The sequence below is a fragment of the Mustela erminea genome, chromosome 2 (assembly GCF_009829155.1).
Source record: "Mustela erminea isolate mMusErm1 chromosome 2, mMusErm1.Pri, whole genome shotgun sequence".
In the NCBI taxonomy this organism is placed as follows: Eukaryota; Metazoa; Chordata; class Mammalia; order Carnivora; family Mustelidae; genus Mustela; species Mustela erminea.
Window position 1 is genome coordinate 132,877,517 of NC_045615.1, and position 16,467 is coordinate 132,893,983.

At 41.7% G+C, this 16,467-nt stretch overlaps 1 protein-coding gene across 4 annotated transcripts in view; it reads right to left on the bottom strand.

The window, feature by feature from the left end:
• ATP8A1 (ATPase phospholipid transporting 8A1) overlaps window positions 1-16,467 on the bottom strand; it is a 237,954-nt gene that overhangs the window by 82,575 nt on the left and 138,912 nt on the right. For all 4 annotated transcript variants that reach the window (XM_032334198.1, XM_032334197.1, XM_032334199.1 and 1 more), the window contains one exon: window positions 15,183-15,247. In XM_032334198.1, the coding sequence (XP_032190089.1) occupies window positions 15,183-15,247 (65 nt within the window). The remainder of the gene's footprint in view (window positions 1-15,182; window positions 15,248-16,467) is intronic.

A 16,467-nucleotide genomic window follows, 5' to 3' on the forward strand; every position in this document is an offset into this window, starting at 1 on the left:
CAGGGTCTTGGGATCAAGCCCTGTACTGGGCTTCCTGGTTGGTGGGAAGTCTGCTTCTCCCTGACCCCCACCAAAATAAATAAATAAAATCTTAAAAAAAAAAAAAAGTTGCATGCTCTGCTGACTGTGCCAGTCAGATACCCCTTGGATGTTCTTAATTAGAACAAAACCCAAAAGGTTAATGCGCTTATCTTCTTTTTCTTTTTAAAAGATTTACTTACTTGAGGGAGAGAGCTCCAACAGGGGGAGGGGCAGATGGAGAGAATTTCAAGCAGACTCCCTGCTGAGCGTGGAGCCCGACATGGAGCTCGACCCCATGACCCTGAGATCATGACCTGAGCTGAAATCAAGAGTTGGACACCCAGGCACCCCTAATGTGCTTATTATACAGGAAATGGAGAAGTGGTGGTGATGATCTCACACCTCCTTTTGTCTCAACAAATATAAATTGCCCAGTAAAAACAGAAAGCACGGACTATTTAGGGATCAAGCCAGTGGGCCCAATAAATAAGATTTATTTGGTTTATAAGAAATATGCCTAGAAAAGAAAAAGAAAGATGCTTGGCAGAAAATTAGACCAGCAGAATTCCTCATAAAGATACTTCTGACCAGAAGCCCTTAATGGAGTTCTATTTCAATCTTTAGGAGGTAGCCTGGCAAAACAGGTAACATGTTCATCTAATACCCTGCAGTAAAATAAAATAAACCAACTTTCTTTAAGAAATCAGAGGTCTGCAGCTTTATGGCAATCTTTTCCATTGCTTTTACGTGACTTTTACCAAGGAAACCCTTTATAAAAACCACACAGGGCATCCTAGACAATGCAATCTGACACAATTTTATAGTGAAATCAATTGAAAGCCCTGATTTGTTTGGAAAGTATCATAGCAGGCAACATGTCACTTTCGTTTTGGCAAAAACCATGCTTGGTACAGTCTGAAAAACCCAGAGGCCAGATGTGCAAAGAACACGTTAGGCCACAGAAGAACCATGTTTTTGATGGTTGCAAATGTAATGTTGTAGAAAGCACCTGCGTAAAAATGGCCCTTGGCTGTTTCTAGCCTTTGGGTTTTTTTTCCTGATTCCTCTCAGAGATTTATAGGACAGGTAGTCTTACTTGAGAACATAACTAAGGAACACCCTCATAGAAAATGTGGAAGTATCCCTAAGGAAAGGAAAGTAAAAGCCTTTAGCCTTTGACTAGAAGACTAGTTAGCCAAGTTAACTAGTTAGCCAAGTTAACCAGCAGAGACAAAGTAAAGATTACAGATAAGTAATCCAACATGTAACATCTAACTGTGGTGGTCCCCACCTTGCTCTGTGCTCCGGTGACTTCGGTGAACTGATCTCTTATTTCTCTCTCTCTCCCCCAATGGTACCGACAGCGAGGCTAAGCCCCAATGGAAAAAATTAAAGGAAGGAAGGATACTCATCTATTCCACAGTAGATGTTGATGTTTGGGCCTGAATACAAACAAGCACTGGGCATTTATATATCTTCCCAGAAACCTGTTAAAATAGGTGCGGGTCAAATGATAAACCTCTGTTTTAAGGAGAATTCTAGTCCCAGGAAGGAAAAAAAAATATATATATCAAGATTCTGAGTCACACCATGACTTTCAGGCGTAGTTATTTAACAATGTATTTCATTGCTCTTGGGTTTTTTTTTTTTCCTTCATGAGTTCATCACCGGTTAAGTGCAATAAGCAGACACAATCGGGACTAATGATGAATCACTTTGGGGAGACACACGACTCTCAGCCTGGTCAGATGAACTGAAGTGTATGAAGCCTCTACTTCTGACTTTAGCGTAAGCCCCGCAGGTGTCTGTTTTCACTTACTTTCCATAAAAAGGACAAAATGCAAGGCCACGGATGCCTGCAGGAATCCTGCAGAACAAAGGGGGGGGGGCTCTGCTAGAACAAGCTGACTCCCTAGAGCCTGAGCCACTGGAAAATCACTCTCCAAAACTTGTCAGCTGATGTGCAAAGTCACCCGCCAATGCAGAGAAAGCCGGCATTGATGTACAACGTGCAAACGGACTGCTATGAAAAAGCGGACTGTTTGGGTTAGAAGTCAAGGGTGGCCATGAGGGTTCGCAGGACGCTTCTGGGCACTGATCACATTTGAAGCCAGATGAAGAAGCCACATTGTAAAGAACTAATGTCCCAGAGGCAAGGAGGCAATAATACGGTATCAGAATGGCCCTGTTCTGCCATTTATGGATATCTTTATTCAGGCAGGTTACTTAACTTCTTGGCATCAAAATTTTTCTCATTTGTAAAACTGGGTTACTATCTCTTGTAGGGTTAGAGTGGGCAAAATAACTCCTTTACTTGTGAGTCAAGTGCCCTGCCCACCATGTGGCTCAGAACCGACATCTGAGAAAGACTAGTCCTTTACCTTCTTTTGACCTTAGGTTTAACAGAAGTACCAACATCTGATAAAGAAAGATCTCTCAGTGTCAAATACCGTACAACAGTAGTATCATTCAAGGGGTCCCATGGAGAGAATTTTAAATTTCCTTTTGAAATCTCTCATTGGTGGAGTGCCTGGGTGGCTCAGTGGTTAAGCCTCTGCCTTTGGCTCAGGTCGTGATCTCAGGGTCCTGGGATCAAGCCCCACATGGGCTCTCTGCTCAGCGGGGAGCCTGCTACCCCCCCCCCCCCCCCGGCCTGCCTCTCTGCCTACTTGTGATCTCTGCCAAAAAAAAAAAAAAAAAAAGAAATCTCTCACGTGCAATTTTTTTCAACCCACCTTCTGATTGTTGACACTCAACTCTACCAGCTACTTCTACTACATACAAAGTATCTGGAAATCTGCCTTTCCCCTCAACTCTAGAAAACTTGGCATTATCTCTTCTCATACAGCATATAGTTGTTGGTACATGGTGGGAAGACATACATTTATATAACTAGACTAGATTGCTTTTCTTGATCTCTTATTTTCTGTCTCCAAACTGATACAACTCTTGAGTGGAAAAGAACATGAAAGTTACAGACTGGTTTTGTGTTTTTCTCTCTCTCTCTTTTTATATAGATGACCACATCAATGTATACGTTAGATATAAAGCTTCCATAAAGAACATAAAATTATATACATGTAAGGTTACATGGGAAAGCTCTGCCTGATACTAGGTTTAAAATCAGTAATGATACAGAAAACACAGAGGCCATGTTTTGTCGGCATGTTCTTCAAATAATAAACCATAACTTAACTTCACGGATACTGATTTTAATAGCAGAAAAATATTTTTTAATAGCAGAAAAATAAATATTCACTGGGTGTGTGCCTGTGTGTGTGTGAGAGAAAAAAATCTAACGTGCCAAAGGTCTACCTTTTAAAATCCATAAGTTGGGGCACCTGGGTGGCTCAGAGCCGAAGCCTCTGCCTTCGGCTCAGGTCATGATCCCAGGGTCCTGGGATTGAGCCCTGCATTGGGCTCTCTGCTCAGCAGGGAGCTTGCTTCCTCCTCTCTCTCTCTCTGCCTGCCTCTCTGCCTACTTGTGATCTCTGTCTGTCAAATAAATAAATAAAATCTTGAAAAAAAGATAAAAATAAAACCCATAAGTTAATTAAAAATGTCAAAAAAGAGGATATATATAAGAATTTTAAGCTAACACATACTTTATTAGCTGTTTTTGAGGTTTGGGGCCACATCTCATCCTCATTTAAGCCAGGAGGTATTTACAAATTTATGGTCCAATAACATTTCATTCCTTCTCTACTTTTACACTCTCCAAATGTTCACACCCGCCAATTAGAAATTAACAGAAAATTCCAAGGACATTCTCAATAATACATTATGACCATATCAAGTGCAGACAATGTTAGCAAGTTCTTAAAGAGTGAGTTATGACTCCCGTAATAGCCAAGTGGCTAAGCCACTGGGTATTGTTTTTTGACAATGTGTTACTGACTCAGTAGAACACTGGACATTTCATATACGCCAGCGTAACGTGTATCTCCCCTCTTTCATCGGCTAGAGGAAGCGGCAGTAAGTTGTAAAAAATGCACGTCTGAGAGGAGAGAGACTACATTTATACATAATTGGTCCACTTAGTGTTCATCCCAGCAGGATCCCCAGTCTTCTTGGACACAGTTTTTGACCAATAATCTTTGGAGTTTTTAAACTCCCAGACTATACAAGAACAGAACCTTAAAAAAACATATTCGTATCGAACCAAACTAACAGACGGTAATTTCTCCGAAGTGGATAAGGGCAGACAGAAGGTGAAATCATTAAAAACATATGGTCAAAGAGGTCCTCCAAAACAGTTTAGTGGAAGGCAGCCAAGGGAAAGCATTTAATCAATACATATTGCTAAATATAATGAAGGGGGGGAAGCCAAAAAGAAATTCCCATGCTTTGCTGATACATAGATCTGGGCTTTCCAGGGTGGGAGTACATATAAAGCACTGTGACTGAGGAAACAGTCCAATCTCCCAGTAGGGTCATGCCATCAGAAAGGTCAAGGGTTATAAAATGGAGGAAGGTAAGAAGAGGAAGTTGTAGGGCAGAATAAATTGCTCTTGGCCCCTGGGCAGAGGTTTGGGATGTGGGATTATGATAGGTTCCATCAGGCAAATAACTCCTCATGAGACCTCTGGTCTCACTTGGGCTACGCTAGAGAGAGAGGCAGCCTTGGGATCTCGGTCCAAGGCTGTGTTTCTGTGTCGGGGTAGGGGCACGTAGCAAAAGAGAAACAAATCCCGAGAAAGGAAGGAAGAGTGAAGTAGGGGATATAATTATATAATTTAAGTAGTTTTGTGGATAAAGTCTTTTACCAAAGCTCTCATGGTAATTATTTTAAACCACCACTGAAAGCCTCCTAAACACTTATTTTGAGCTTGGTATCAAATATTCTCTGGTGGCAGCAGGGACTCAAACGCAGAGAAGGAGGAATTCGAGAGGAACGAGGTCGGCAGACATCCAGTCTGTCAGGCTGCCTTCGATTCTGCCAGGAAGAGGCTGCCCAGAATATAGAGCCGATTTTTTTTTTGAAAATAAGCAAATTACCAAATCAACGGTTTGGAGAAAGTAACAACCCTGGGCCTGTGAGAAATTGTTACCTCACAAAGACAGCTGATGTTGGGCCCATTTTTCCTAATAATTTGAATTAATCGGTGTAGGAATGCAGAAGACCCATTATCTGCAGTATTTTCTGTGCAAATCCCAAACGCACACCGATTCTATCATTTCATAGCTAACATTCAATAAAATCTTACGTACAGTGGTTGTAGTAGTAAAATGAAATGTAGAGTCTTTCCCCAATCCCATAAATGCAAGACCCCCAAACACCGCCACTTTCCAGGAGGGCACCTCTCTCTCAGCTGCATTTGTAGTCCTGGTCGTGAATGGGAAAGGAGGGAGGGACAAAGTAGAAAATGTGGGGGCGCCTCCCACAAAGCTTCCACCTGTGACTGAGTCTCGGTTGCCCCTGGGAAAGGTACGGTTATTTAAAAAATAAAAAGAAAAAAAGACGGTTTTTGGACTTTGAGAGACCTAGGCTGAAGCTCAGGGCTCTGCACTTGCCAGTTGCGTTAACTTGGAGTCTCCATCTGTAAGCGAGACAGTCCCAGCCCCACAGGAGCAGAGACTAATGTACGCGGAAACCCCCTGGCACACAGGTTTCCTCCAAATTGTCAAGCTGATGGTTGCCATGACTCATCAGAAGCAATGGGTGGCAGAGATGCCAAAAAGTCACAAGGTATGGCCGGCTCCCCTCAAAAATGTTAACAAGCTCTGGGGAGAGGGCAGAGAGACTGGCGAGGAAGCACTGTCTGTAATTCTAGGACCCGGGGAGCTCTTGGAGGAGGTTCAGATGTTCAGCCAAGGGGGGAAAAGAAAAGAAAGGAAAAAAAAAATAAAGAGAGAGAAGAGACAGATAAAGAATATTCAGGCTTGTGAGTAGGAAAAATTTCTCAAAACCGAATTACTATGAATTTGTGAACTACTTCTCTTAGGGTTTTGCTCCCCCTGCCAAGATGACTGTATTTTGTGTAAGGAAAGGGGCTTATTTCGTTTTTACAAGACCAAACAATTGTGTTTGATGGAACTTTTTCAAACACATACTTCGGCTTTGTGGCAGGCGGTGTCTTAAATCAGAGGAAAAGAGAACAGATTATTTGTTCATATACTATTTTCATTTTTTGTAACTTTTTTTTTTTAAACTAACTTGTTTCTTTCAAATGGAATCAAGTTTGCTTTCTTTGCTGAGAGCTACTTGAAGTAAGCAGTGTGCTGGACACTATTAGAACAATCGTCCTGCCATGGGACGTTAGAAAAACCTAAATTTGCTTCTGATAGGGATATAGGAACACCTGAAAAGTTACACTGAGATCTTAACATTTTCAGGCCAAAAAGCTGAAACAGCTTTGCTAGTGGTAAAAGAAAATTCACAGTCCTACAGCTCCCATGCTGGCAGTGCAGGCAAATTCAGTGAGGTTGAAAACCTGCCTGAACTATTTTTCAAAGCAATACAAAATGTATTGTATTGGGCTCGTGGGACACATCAAGACAAAACCTGAAGTAGCCCCAAGTCTCCTTTCTCCCCCTCCTTTTCTGGAGTCAAGTCACTAACTTGCTTATTCTGGATTTCTTTCAGAGGCCATTCAACGGCGGCTGGTTCCCCAAACAGTGAAGTTTGTCTGCATAAAGCATAGAAGTTGAACTTAAAAGGATACAGATGACAACCTCTCCATTTACATCCTGAATGCCCTGTGAGTTATATTTGAAGCTTACATGGTGTTAGAAAATCAAATTCAGCTAGAAGAAAAAAAAAAAAGAAAAAAGAAAATGAACAAAACCATAAAGGGCTTTATTTTAACCAGGGTGTTGAAAAATATATACTCTTAGGCTTGTTAGTCTCAAATGCGGTTAACAATTCATTTTCTATAAAATATATCAGTGAAGAAAAACACCGGTATCTATAATCAAACCTGGGCTGGCGTGGGGTCATATTCTCAAATTTAGCAGAGACGTGTAAGTGGTGAGAAGGACAGCTGTTCAAAATCACCTCTTTAAAAAAAAAAAAAAAATCACCTCTTACATCAGCTGGCAATGAGGACCACCCTCCTTGGGAATAATAATGCTAAAAGAAATAATGATGATGATTATAATAATGGTCTGTATTTTTAAAAAGCTAACTACAGGCTGGTTATTGTCACTAAGTAGTTAGAAGGTACTGTTTTGTTTAATCCTCACAATGTACCCCAGAGATGGGTGTGATTATTACTTTTGTTTTACAGGAGTAGCAGGCAACTGAGGCCCAGAACAATCTATTCGCTTACACCAGAATCCAAGGCCTTCAATCCGTCCTCCAATGCCTGTTGGCATCAGAGGTCAAGTTAAAGTTTCAAAATGGGCATAACACTATCTGCCGACTAATGTTTTCAGGTGGAAGTGTGATTGTTCCTGTGAAGTCCTCAGTCATAAACATAAGCTAGTGTTTTTCTATTGACGATAACAGCAACTCACAGAACGCTGCAGGGATGGTAGTGTAAGGACCTATTTTATATTTTTATTTTTTAGCAAGAGGCTTTCATTGAGGTTAAACAAAAACCTTGTTGTTTAACCCTTAAACTGTCCCTGCTCCCCTTCCCCCAGGGGACTTACTTAAAAACAAGTCCTGGGGGCGCCTGGGTGGCTCAGTGGGTTAAGCCGCTGCCTTCGGCTCAGGTCATGATCTCAGAGTCCTGGGATCGAGTCCCGCATCGGGCTCTCTGCTCAGCGGAGAGCCTGCTTCCTTCTCTCTCTCTCTGCCTGCCTCTCCATCTACTTGTGATTTCTCTCTGTCAAATAAATAAATTAAATCTTTAAAAAAAAAAAAAAACAAGTCCTGGAAATCATCTCCAGGTAACAAAGCCCAGATACAAAGGTGGGTCAGGCCAGGTGGAGACACGGATCAGTGGGGGTTATGCATATTGTCTCCCTATCTACCAAGGAGTACGGCCCCCGCCCTTTGGGAGCCTTTTTGGCGCCAATCCTAATCAAGGTGTAATAGGCTGGTTCAAATGTCTACTAGGGTAAATTACAACTCAATGGTCACCTAGCATTGTGTGTGTTACAATCTCATTGGTCACCTGTGCGTGGCCAGGCCCGACCGCATGGCCTTTGCCCTTAAAAGCTAGTCTGTGAAACAGAGAAGGGTCGCCCTCTCTTGGAAGAGGTGCGGCCCCGAACGTTTGGTTAGATTCTTGATGCTTGGAGCAAAATAAAGCTTTGCTTGACCTTCGCTTTCTATCAGTCTCGCTCCTTTAATCACGGACCCATTATTGGGGGCGTAACAGTAGGGCTCTCTTTTCACGGGAAGTCAGAAAGCCATATTTTCTTCTGGGATCCATTCCCTACTTCCCATGTATCAGGTGCTGATCTCTAGTAATTAGGCTGGATGTCAATGTCAATGTTGCAGCAGAGACCACCTAGAAAAGCTGCCCGGATGGTCTGAAGGAGAGGTAGGAGGGCTTCTCAGGAGTTAAGCTGATAAACACTGGAAGCCTTTTGACATTGAGTTCGGGAAATTTATTTCTCCAAGCTCTCTGCATACACATTCATTTAGCCATCATTCCTGTTGATTCCATAAATATATAGTAAATATTTTTCTTCTCTGCCCTTTATTTGTGTGTGTGTGTGTGTGTGTGTGTGTGTGTGTGTGTGTGTCCTAGGAAAACCAGACAGTAGAAAGGAGGAGGAAAAACAGTAAGAATGGATTTAAGATCTAGCCCTGCCTTCCAGGACAGATTCAACAACTCTCCACATAAGAGACCAAGGTTAAGGACATAGTACGCTATAATATAGAGACTCAGAAAGATTTGTTCTGCTATCCACAGAGTTAATGGCTTAAGAAATTATGGTCTCTTCTACCCACCCTCGACTTGACAGATCAGGATAGTGGAATCAGGATGAAGAGAGATTTCCATACATTTTGAAAGGCCTTCATTAGACAATGGTTGCTAAAGACAGACTGAGATTCCCTAGTTCTTAGCCCACATTTTTAGACTTTTCCTGTTTCCGCTGACAGACTTTGAACAGATCGTGACAGACTGAAGATATGAAAGACATGTTAGAAGAATCCCTTGGATCTAGGCCATTTAGTGGAAGGGGTTTCTGAGAAGTTGGTGAGGTACCTCCTAGGCATTGCTGAGGAATTCTGGAAGAAGTACACTCTACCCTTCGAGCCAGTAATTTGAAATTCCTGCCTTTGCAGACCCTTCAGGAAATGTCTCCTACCAAGAACATAATCAGAACTAATAAAAGTGGTTCAAGGTAGCACAATAAAAAATAAAACAAAGTATCTGAATGATCAGTTTATTACAAATATCTAATAGATTTTGACCAACTTTAGATGATTTTTTTTCTTTTTAATTTTAGATGATTCTTAAATCTATGAAATTCTTATTTTCTCAACTCAGAAAAATGTGGTCAAGCTTTCTAAGAAATTCTTTGGCTGACACTGTCAATATTAGACAAGGGTTGGTAGGTGACTGGTTGTCAACACCAATGAGTACTGGGTAGCATGTTAGCAGTGGATGCTGTAGGAAGGAAGCCAGGAATGGGCAGAGGCAGAAATGCTGGTTAGACTTCCATATCAGATCTGTGCCCCAAGACTTTCAAATCCATCTTTTCAACAGTGGTTTGGTTTTATATGTTTATTTAAAGGTTTTTAAAAATGCTGAACAGCCCTTAATTTTTCAAGAAGGATAATTGTATTGAAACTCAAAATGAGTTAATTTAGAAAGCCAAATAACATTTTTTTTTTTTTTTTTTGACATGAGCTAGATTATGGGAAGACAAATATTTCTAATGCTGTGATTGCCAGGAGAAAGGTTTTTTCCATTTGGAAATTGAAGAGCCTCAAATATAATATTTTACTTGGACAAGTTCAACATAAAAAAGACAGATTCAGCTTTAAAATGTTAACACTGTTAAGAATATCTTGGTAGAAAATTTGCACAGTTCATAGCAACATGCATCACTTATGTAAAAGATCTACATGTATATCTTGCTTAGAAAAAAATTAGAAGATGGGGAAATAATATATCTTTTGTAATGAAAATGATCAGTATGCAAAACAACTTGCAAGCTGTTGAAATACTATTTTTCTACAAAATTTTATACCATCCTTTTATGTGCCATGCCCTAGTGTAGCAATACTAGCCCTCTGCCAAGGGTAACATTATCCTCCCTTACAGGCAGCAAAACTGGCTCAGAGAAGTTACCTAATTTTAATTTGCCCAGGGTCCCACATTCAGAATAAGGCAGAATTGCACCATTTCGTGGGATAATTTGACTACGATCATTAACACTGTCACTTGATGAAACGCAAACCCACAGTCTCTTTTCTATTACATTATTTCCTGAGATACTGCATTCCTACTAAGTTTATCACCTAAACGTTCATTATTTGTTGGTGCCGATGGAATAGTCATCCCATATTTTACCCTAATCAGGACAAGTGGAACACAGAGGATGCTTTTCTTTCCCATGACAATGAAAAATAATGATTTCTCTACAGGCATTCTCGCCCATCGAATGATTTGCTTACAATCTCAGCTGTGGATTTTATGACACGGGATCTGAGGGAGCTATGCAAAGTGATGTTCCTTTCCTGCTGGGAAGCAAATGAGTGCACCACGGCGGGTCTGACCCCAAACAGCCAGATTTGTAAAGTCACCACTTAACTCCCCAGGAGAAAAACCTTCCCCAGACGGCAGTGAGAGAACCGTGGCCGTCCGGAGTGGGATAAATTAGCGTTAATCCATTCAGTGAGGGTTCACCTATGATCTCTCACACCACGCAGTCACTTGAATTGCTAAGGATCTTTCTAACTACTTTACTCTGAAAATACCAGAAAAGATGAACTACTGCTGAATTTTTTTTTTCTTTTTTAAGAGAGACCCTTAAATTTATCATTACTCAGTAACTTAATTCTCAAATATTTCTGGAGTACTTATCCTGTGGTGGGTAATGTGCTAGGCATTGACGGAATGGTAGACCAAAATATAGACATGCATCCACCCCCCCCCCCCCCCCCCCCCGGCCTGCAGCTTTTGCTGAAGCAGACTACTCCCTTGGGAGTCCTACCTGTGTTCGGTCCAGTAGAAACAGGAAATGTTAGGGACCCTTTGGGTGTTTATCACTTATGAGTTACTGTCCCGAAAACTCCAAAGTGAAAATAAATGCTGTGTCTTAATTGTCATGATGTAGTACACTGAGTTTTTTGGCATTTCTTTTTTTTCTTTTTCTTGAGATTACTATTTATCTCACTTGATACTTAGAACACATAAAGAACATGTGTATCTGAGTTGGAGAAAAATTATCAAACAGAGGAAAACAGAAGAAGCACTGCTCGCCCACCCTCCACGAGGTGAACACTTAACAGACAGACAGAAAGGCTCACGTGTCAGATCAGGCATGTCTTGTCATGTGTTTGCATCAACGTCATAGGTCTTAGCTCTGACTTCTTCCAAGCGTCAGAAGCCCATGTTGCTGACACGGGCCTAAATGTTTATAGGGACTAAGGGAAGGGAATGTTTCCATGGAGGTTTCTGCAATGTTGTGAACAACGACAACCCACTTCTGGATCACTCTAGGGATCACGTGGGATCCGTCTCCCTGACTCCCTCTGACACCGCTTCGCCGGCACTGGTGCTCCCATTCTGTTACCTAACTCTTATGCTCGTCCGCGGCCTGCACCTCAGGCCTCCTGCCCTTCCACATGTGTCTGCGGACAGTACCTCCTACACATCATACCTCTTTGAACAGGCTGATGAAGTTGCTTCCCTTGCCTGTGGAAGCGAATTCTCAAGCCTGGCCCAGTATTCCACGGTGGAGCTGAGACTTCCTTGCCAGGTTTAACCCCTCTGTCATTTCTTTACCGTTTCCTCGTAAATACTGTTCCATGATTAAAGAAGAATTAGGTAGCTTCGTCTATACGGTCACAGAGCAATTGTTACAGTAATACTGAGAACAGCAAAGTGTAAAAGCATTACGGATAGTATGCTGTAGTTTATGTTCAATAATGAAGTATGTGCACACAGATACACACGCGTATCCCTTAGATACAGCAGAGAAATCTCTGGAGGAACACTTGGAAACTAGAACCGGAGACTCTTCCTGGGGAGATAAACAGGGCAGCTTGGCTGTAAGGATGCAGGAATTCACTTTTTAACACTTGTATTTGTCCCTTTCTGTAACTTGAATTTTACCTTCTGTGCCCACATTTATTCAAAGAATACTTAAAAAAATCATAACCTTGTATTCAAGTTCAATGTTTCTCTTTTATGCCCCCAATATACCTTGACCTTGCATAAACTTTCTGCTTCAAGTACTCCTCCCTTACTCCACTACTCACCTCTAACTAAATGCCACTTCCTTTATAAACACTTCCTTAAGCTTCACAGTATTTTCAGAGCAAGATACATAACTACTTTACAGACTTGTTTCATACTATTACTTGTACGCATTTTACTTCCCTTATTATCTGTAAGCTTTTGAAGGGAAGGACTATCCCACTTACCATTTTTCACAGCGTTGTAACTTGAATAAACCAAAAATGAACAATAGGAAGGGTAAGGGACAGAGACAGCAGTGAGCTCAAAGGGGCAGAGTCTGCTGAGTGTTTCCTTAGTGGTCCAGTTCTCCGGCCAGCAGAGAACCACTGAATGCATTAACAAAAAGGAAAGTCTTCCAGCCACAGGCTAGGATGCGTGTGTGTGTGTGTGTGTGTGTGTGTGTGTGTTTAGGACTAACTCATGGTTCACAAAATGTACTTATTATTAAAGATGTGAACAACTTTCGATTTCAAAATCGTGTGTTATACTTTAGGCTACGCGTTTCTCAAGGGTTTCACAAGAAAGGGAAAAGGATCACAAGGTTTGCTTTGAGGATAAATAATGAAGAGGCCGTCATTCCAATTCAAAGGTCAGAAGCTGAATCACTTCTTACATGTAATTTCTGTTCTCCACCTGACTTCTGAACATTTGCCTTTTTACCCTCCCTTCTATGGACTTGGCCCTTCCACTTCACCCACATCCTTATTTACTTATTTATTAAGATTTTATTTATTTATTTGACAGACGGATATCACAAGTAGGCAGAGAGTCAGGCAGAGAGGGGGGGGGAGCAGGCTCCCTGCTGAGCAGCGAGCCCAATGCGGGGCTCCATCCCAGAACCCTGGGGCCAAGACCCAGGCAGAAGGCAGAGGCTTTAACCCACTGAGCCACCCAGGCGCCCCGCCCCCCGCATCCTTAATAACAGGTTCTTCTCTGCTCTGCTCTTTGCATCACCGTGACTATTTTAAACTGTTGTATGGTCACCTCCCCTGTTCTGTCTTCCACCTTAAGTTACAAATAGTCACCTTTATTTTAAAATTCTTACAGGTCATTTGACCTGCATTTTTTTTTTTGGCTTAACTTCTGTTTTACACTGCACACGTGGAAAATCTTTCCCTCTTCCCCAAATATAACTTCATGTGATCACAGCCATGAAAAAAGGACATGCTAGGAGTTTACATTTCAGCCCAGAAGGTAGGACATCAAAAAAAAAAAAAAAAAGACTTTCCTGTAAGAAATGGTGAATTCATGCTGTTTGTTTGATAGGTTTCACAGATTTTTTTTTTTTTTTTTTTTAAGAAACAAAATACATACTAAGCCTGGAAGCAAAAGCAGATATTAAATATTTAATATACAAAAATTCCCTTTGTTGTCTGATTGCTGAGGCTAGGACCTCTAGTACTACGTTGAATAGCAGTGGTGATAATGGACATCCCTGCCGTGTTCCTGACCTTAGCGGAAAAGCTTTCAGTTTTTCTCCATTGAGAATGATATTTGCGGGTATCACCTCACACCAGTCAGAATGGCTAAAATCAAAAAGTCAGGAAATGACAGATGCTGGCGAGGATGCGGAGAAAGGGGAACCCTCCTACACTGTTGGTGGGAATGCAAGCTAGTGCAGCCACTCTGGAAAACAGCATGGAGGTTCCTCAAAATGGTGAAAATAGAACTGCCCTATGACCCAGCAATTGCACTACTGGGTATTTACCCTAAAGATACAAACGTAGTGATCCAAAGGGGCACGTGCACCCGAATTAGTTTATAGCAGCAATGTCCACAATAGCCAAACTATGGAAAGAACCTAGATGTCCATCAACAGATGAATGGATCAAGAAGATGTGGTATATATACACAATGGAATACTATGCAGCCATCAAAAGAAATGAAATCTTGCCATTTGCGACAACATGGATGGAACTAGAGTGTATCATGCTTAGCGAAATAAGTCAAGCGGAGAAAGACAACTATCATATGATCTCCCTGATATGAGGAAGTGGTGATGCAACATGGGAGATTAAGTGGGTAGGAGAAGAATCAATGAAACAAGATTGGATTGGGAGGGAGACAAACCATAAGTGACTCTTAATCTCACAAAACAAACTGAGGGTTGCTGGGGGGAGGGGGGTTGGGAGAAGGGGGTGGGATTATGGACATTGGGGAGGGTATGTGCTTTGGTGAGTGTTGTGAAGTGTGTAAACCTGGTGATTCACAGACCTGTACCCCTGGGGATAAAAATATAGGTTTATAAAAAATAAAAAATAAAAAATTTAAAAGAAAAAAATTCCCAGGTAGGGAGTGCCTGGGTGGCTCTGTCAGTTAAGCATCTGCCTTCTGCTCTGGTCATGATCTTGGAGTCCAGGAATGGAGCCCCGTATCAGGTTCCCTGCTCAGCGGGGGTCTGTTTTCTCCCTCTCCCTCTGTTCTTCCCCAACCCCTCCTCCCCCTGTGCTCTGTCTTAAACGAATAAATAAAATCTTAAAAAAAAAAAATTCCCAGGTAGATAAGAGCAAATTGCAGTCACTCAGTAACCTCCTGACATAAAGCTTTTGTAAAGCAGTTTTGTCTCACACCGTCAAGCAAATCATTTAGCAACTTGTTTTAGCTGTCATGGACACAAAGCTAGAATCTATTTACCTCAACGTGGCTCAGAAGAGCATACAGTATATACAGTACACAGTATACAGTTTCAGAACAGAACAGTATATGTTATGTTATAGAATAAGAGTGAGAAATATATTTTAACCTAAGGAAGATCAACTATATCCATAGCTATTTGGATATAGAATAAAATTCTACAAGTTGACTAAGACATTAAAGGATTTTTTTTTAAAAGATAATTTTACTTACATCAAGAGAGCCTTCATTGATAACAATCATTCCCATATTCTTCCTCAGAAGTTTGCAGGAGTGTCCTATATCCAAACAAAGAGTAGATTAATTGATGGCATTCATTTCTCTAGAGAGAAGTAGTGAAGATGTTAAAGTGATAATACTATAAAAGCATCTAAATTTTATTTTTAATCTATTTTATTAGATAGAGTTGAGGTTTTATCTATTTTATTAGGACTTGATGACAGTCTCCTGTCTCTAGGTTTGCAGGCAGTTAAAGAAATGGTCTTGCTTATTATAGGAGGGACACAAGGGTAACATTCGGTGTGTTAAGGCTGTCTTGACAAATAAGTAGGGAAAGAGAATGTGCTGATGATTCTCAATATCCTGAAAACTAACAAATTTATAAGGAATGTCCTTCATGATGACCAACATGAGGAGCAGGAGATGGGCTGATGGTTGCTTCTGGAGAAGGCACAGGAGGGTTGTCAGGCTATCTTTTGGACCAGCGATCCCACCACCATCTTCCTGCCCTCGGACTGAGGTCATGCCCTCTATGGTTCTGTCCTCTCTTGCTTTGCCGTACTTGCTACAGGGCAAAATCACCTGCTGGTTTAACCAAGTCGGCCTCCTCTGGGACCATCTGCATATAACTGAACATGGCTGGAGAGAAATGCAACTCCGCTGACTGGAGTTTAAAATAGGACCATCGCCTTTGAACTAATATCATCAATACTTAATCCTTTTGCAAGCTCATTTGAGACAGTGGTTTTCAATACTATCTACACACTGACCATTCTGGAACTCAGATCTCCCACTGGGAGCTCTTTCCTAAACTCCAGCCTCTCCCATTCCAGCACCTATGTAACCGCAGACACAGAGGTACAAAACAGGCGTCTCAGACTCAACAGATCCAAAAACGAGACTCTTGGTCTCCTCCCAGAAAACCTGCTTCTCCTCATTCTGGTTAATGGCAATTCCATCCTGCAGGTGCCATGGCTAGAAATCCCAGGAGTCATGCTGGAATCCCTTCTCTCAAGCCCTACCTCTAACCCATTCGTCTAGCCTGTGGGCTCCATCTTTAAGACAGATACAGATGCCAACCATTTCTCACCACCTTCACTGTGGTCACCCAGGTCCAAGTCACCACCGTGCCTCCCCTGGATTAAATACGAGAGCCTCTTCACTGGTCTCCTCGCTTTCACACCTGCTTCCCTTCCAGTCCATTCGCAGCCAGCCGAGTGGCCAGACTGATCGTTTTCCCAGGAAAGTCAGTCCAGGTGTCTTTCCTCTGCTCAGAACC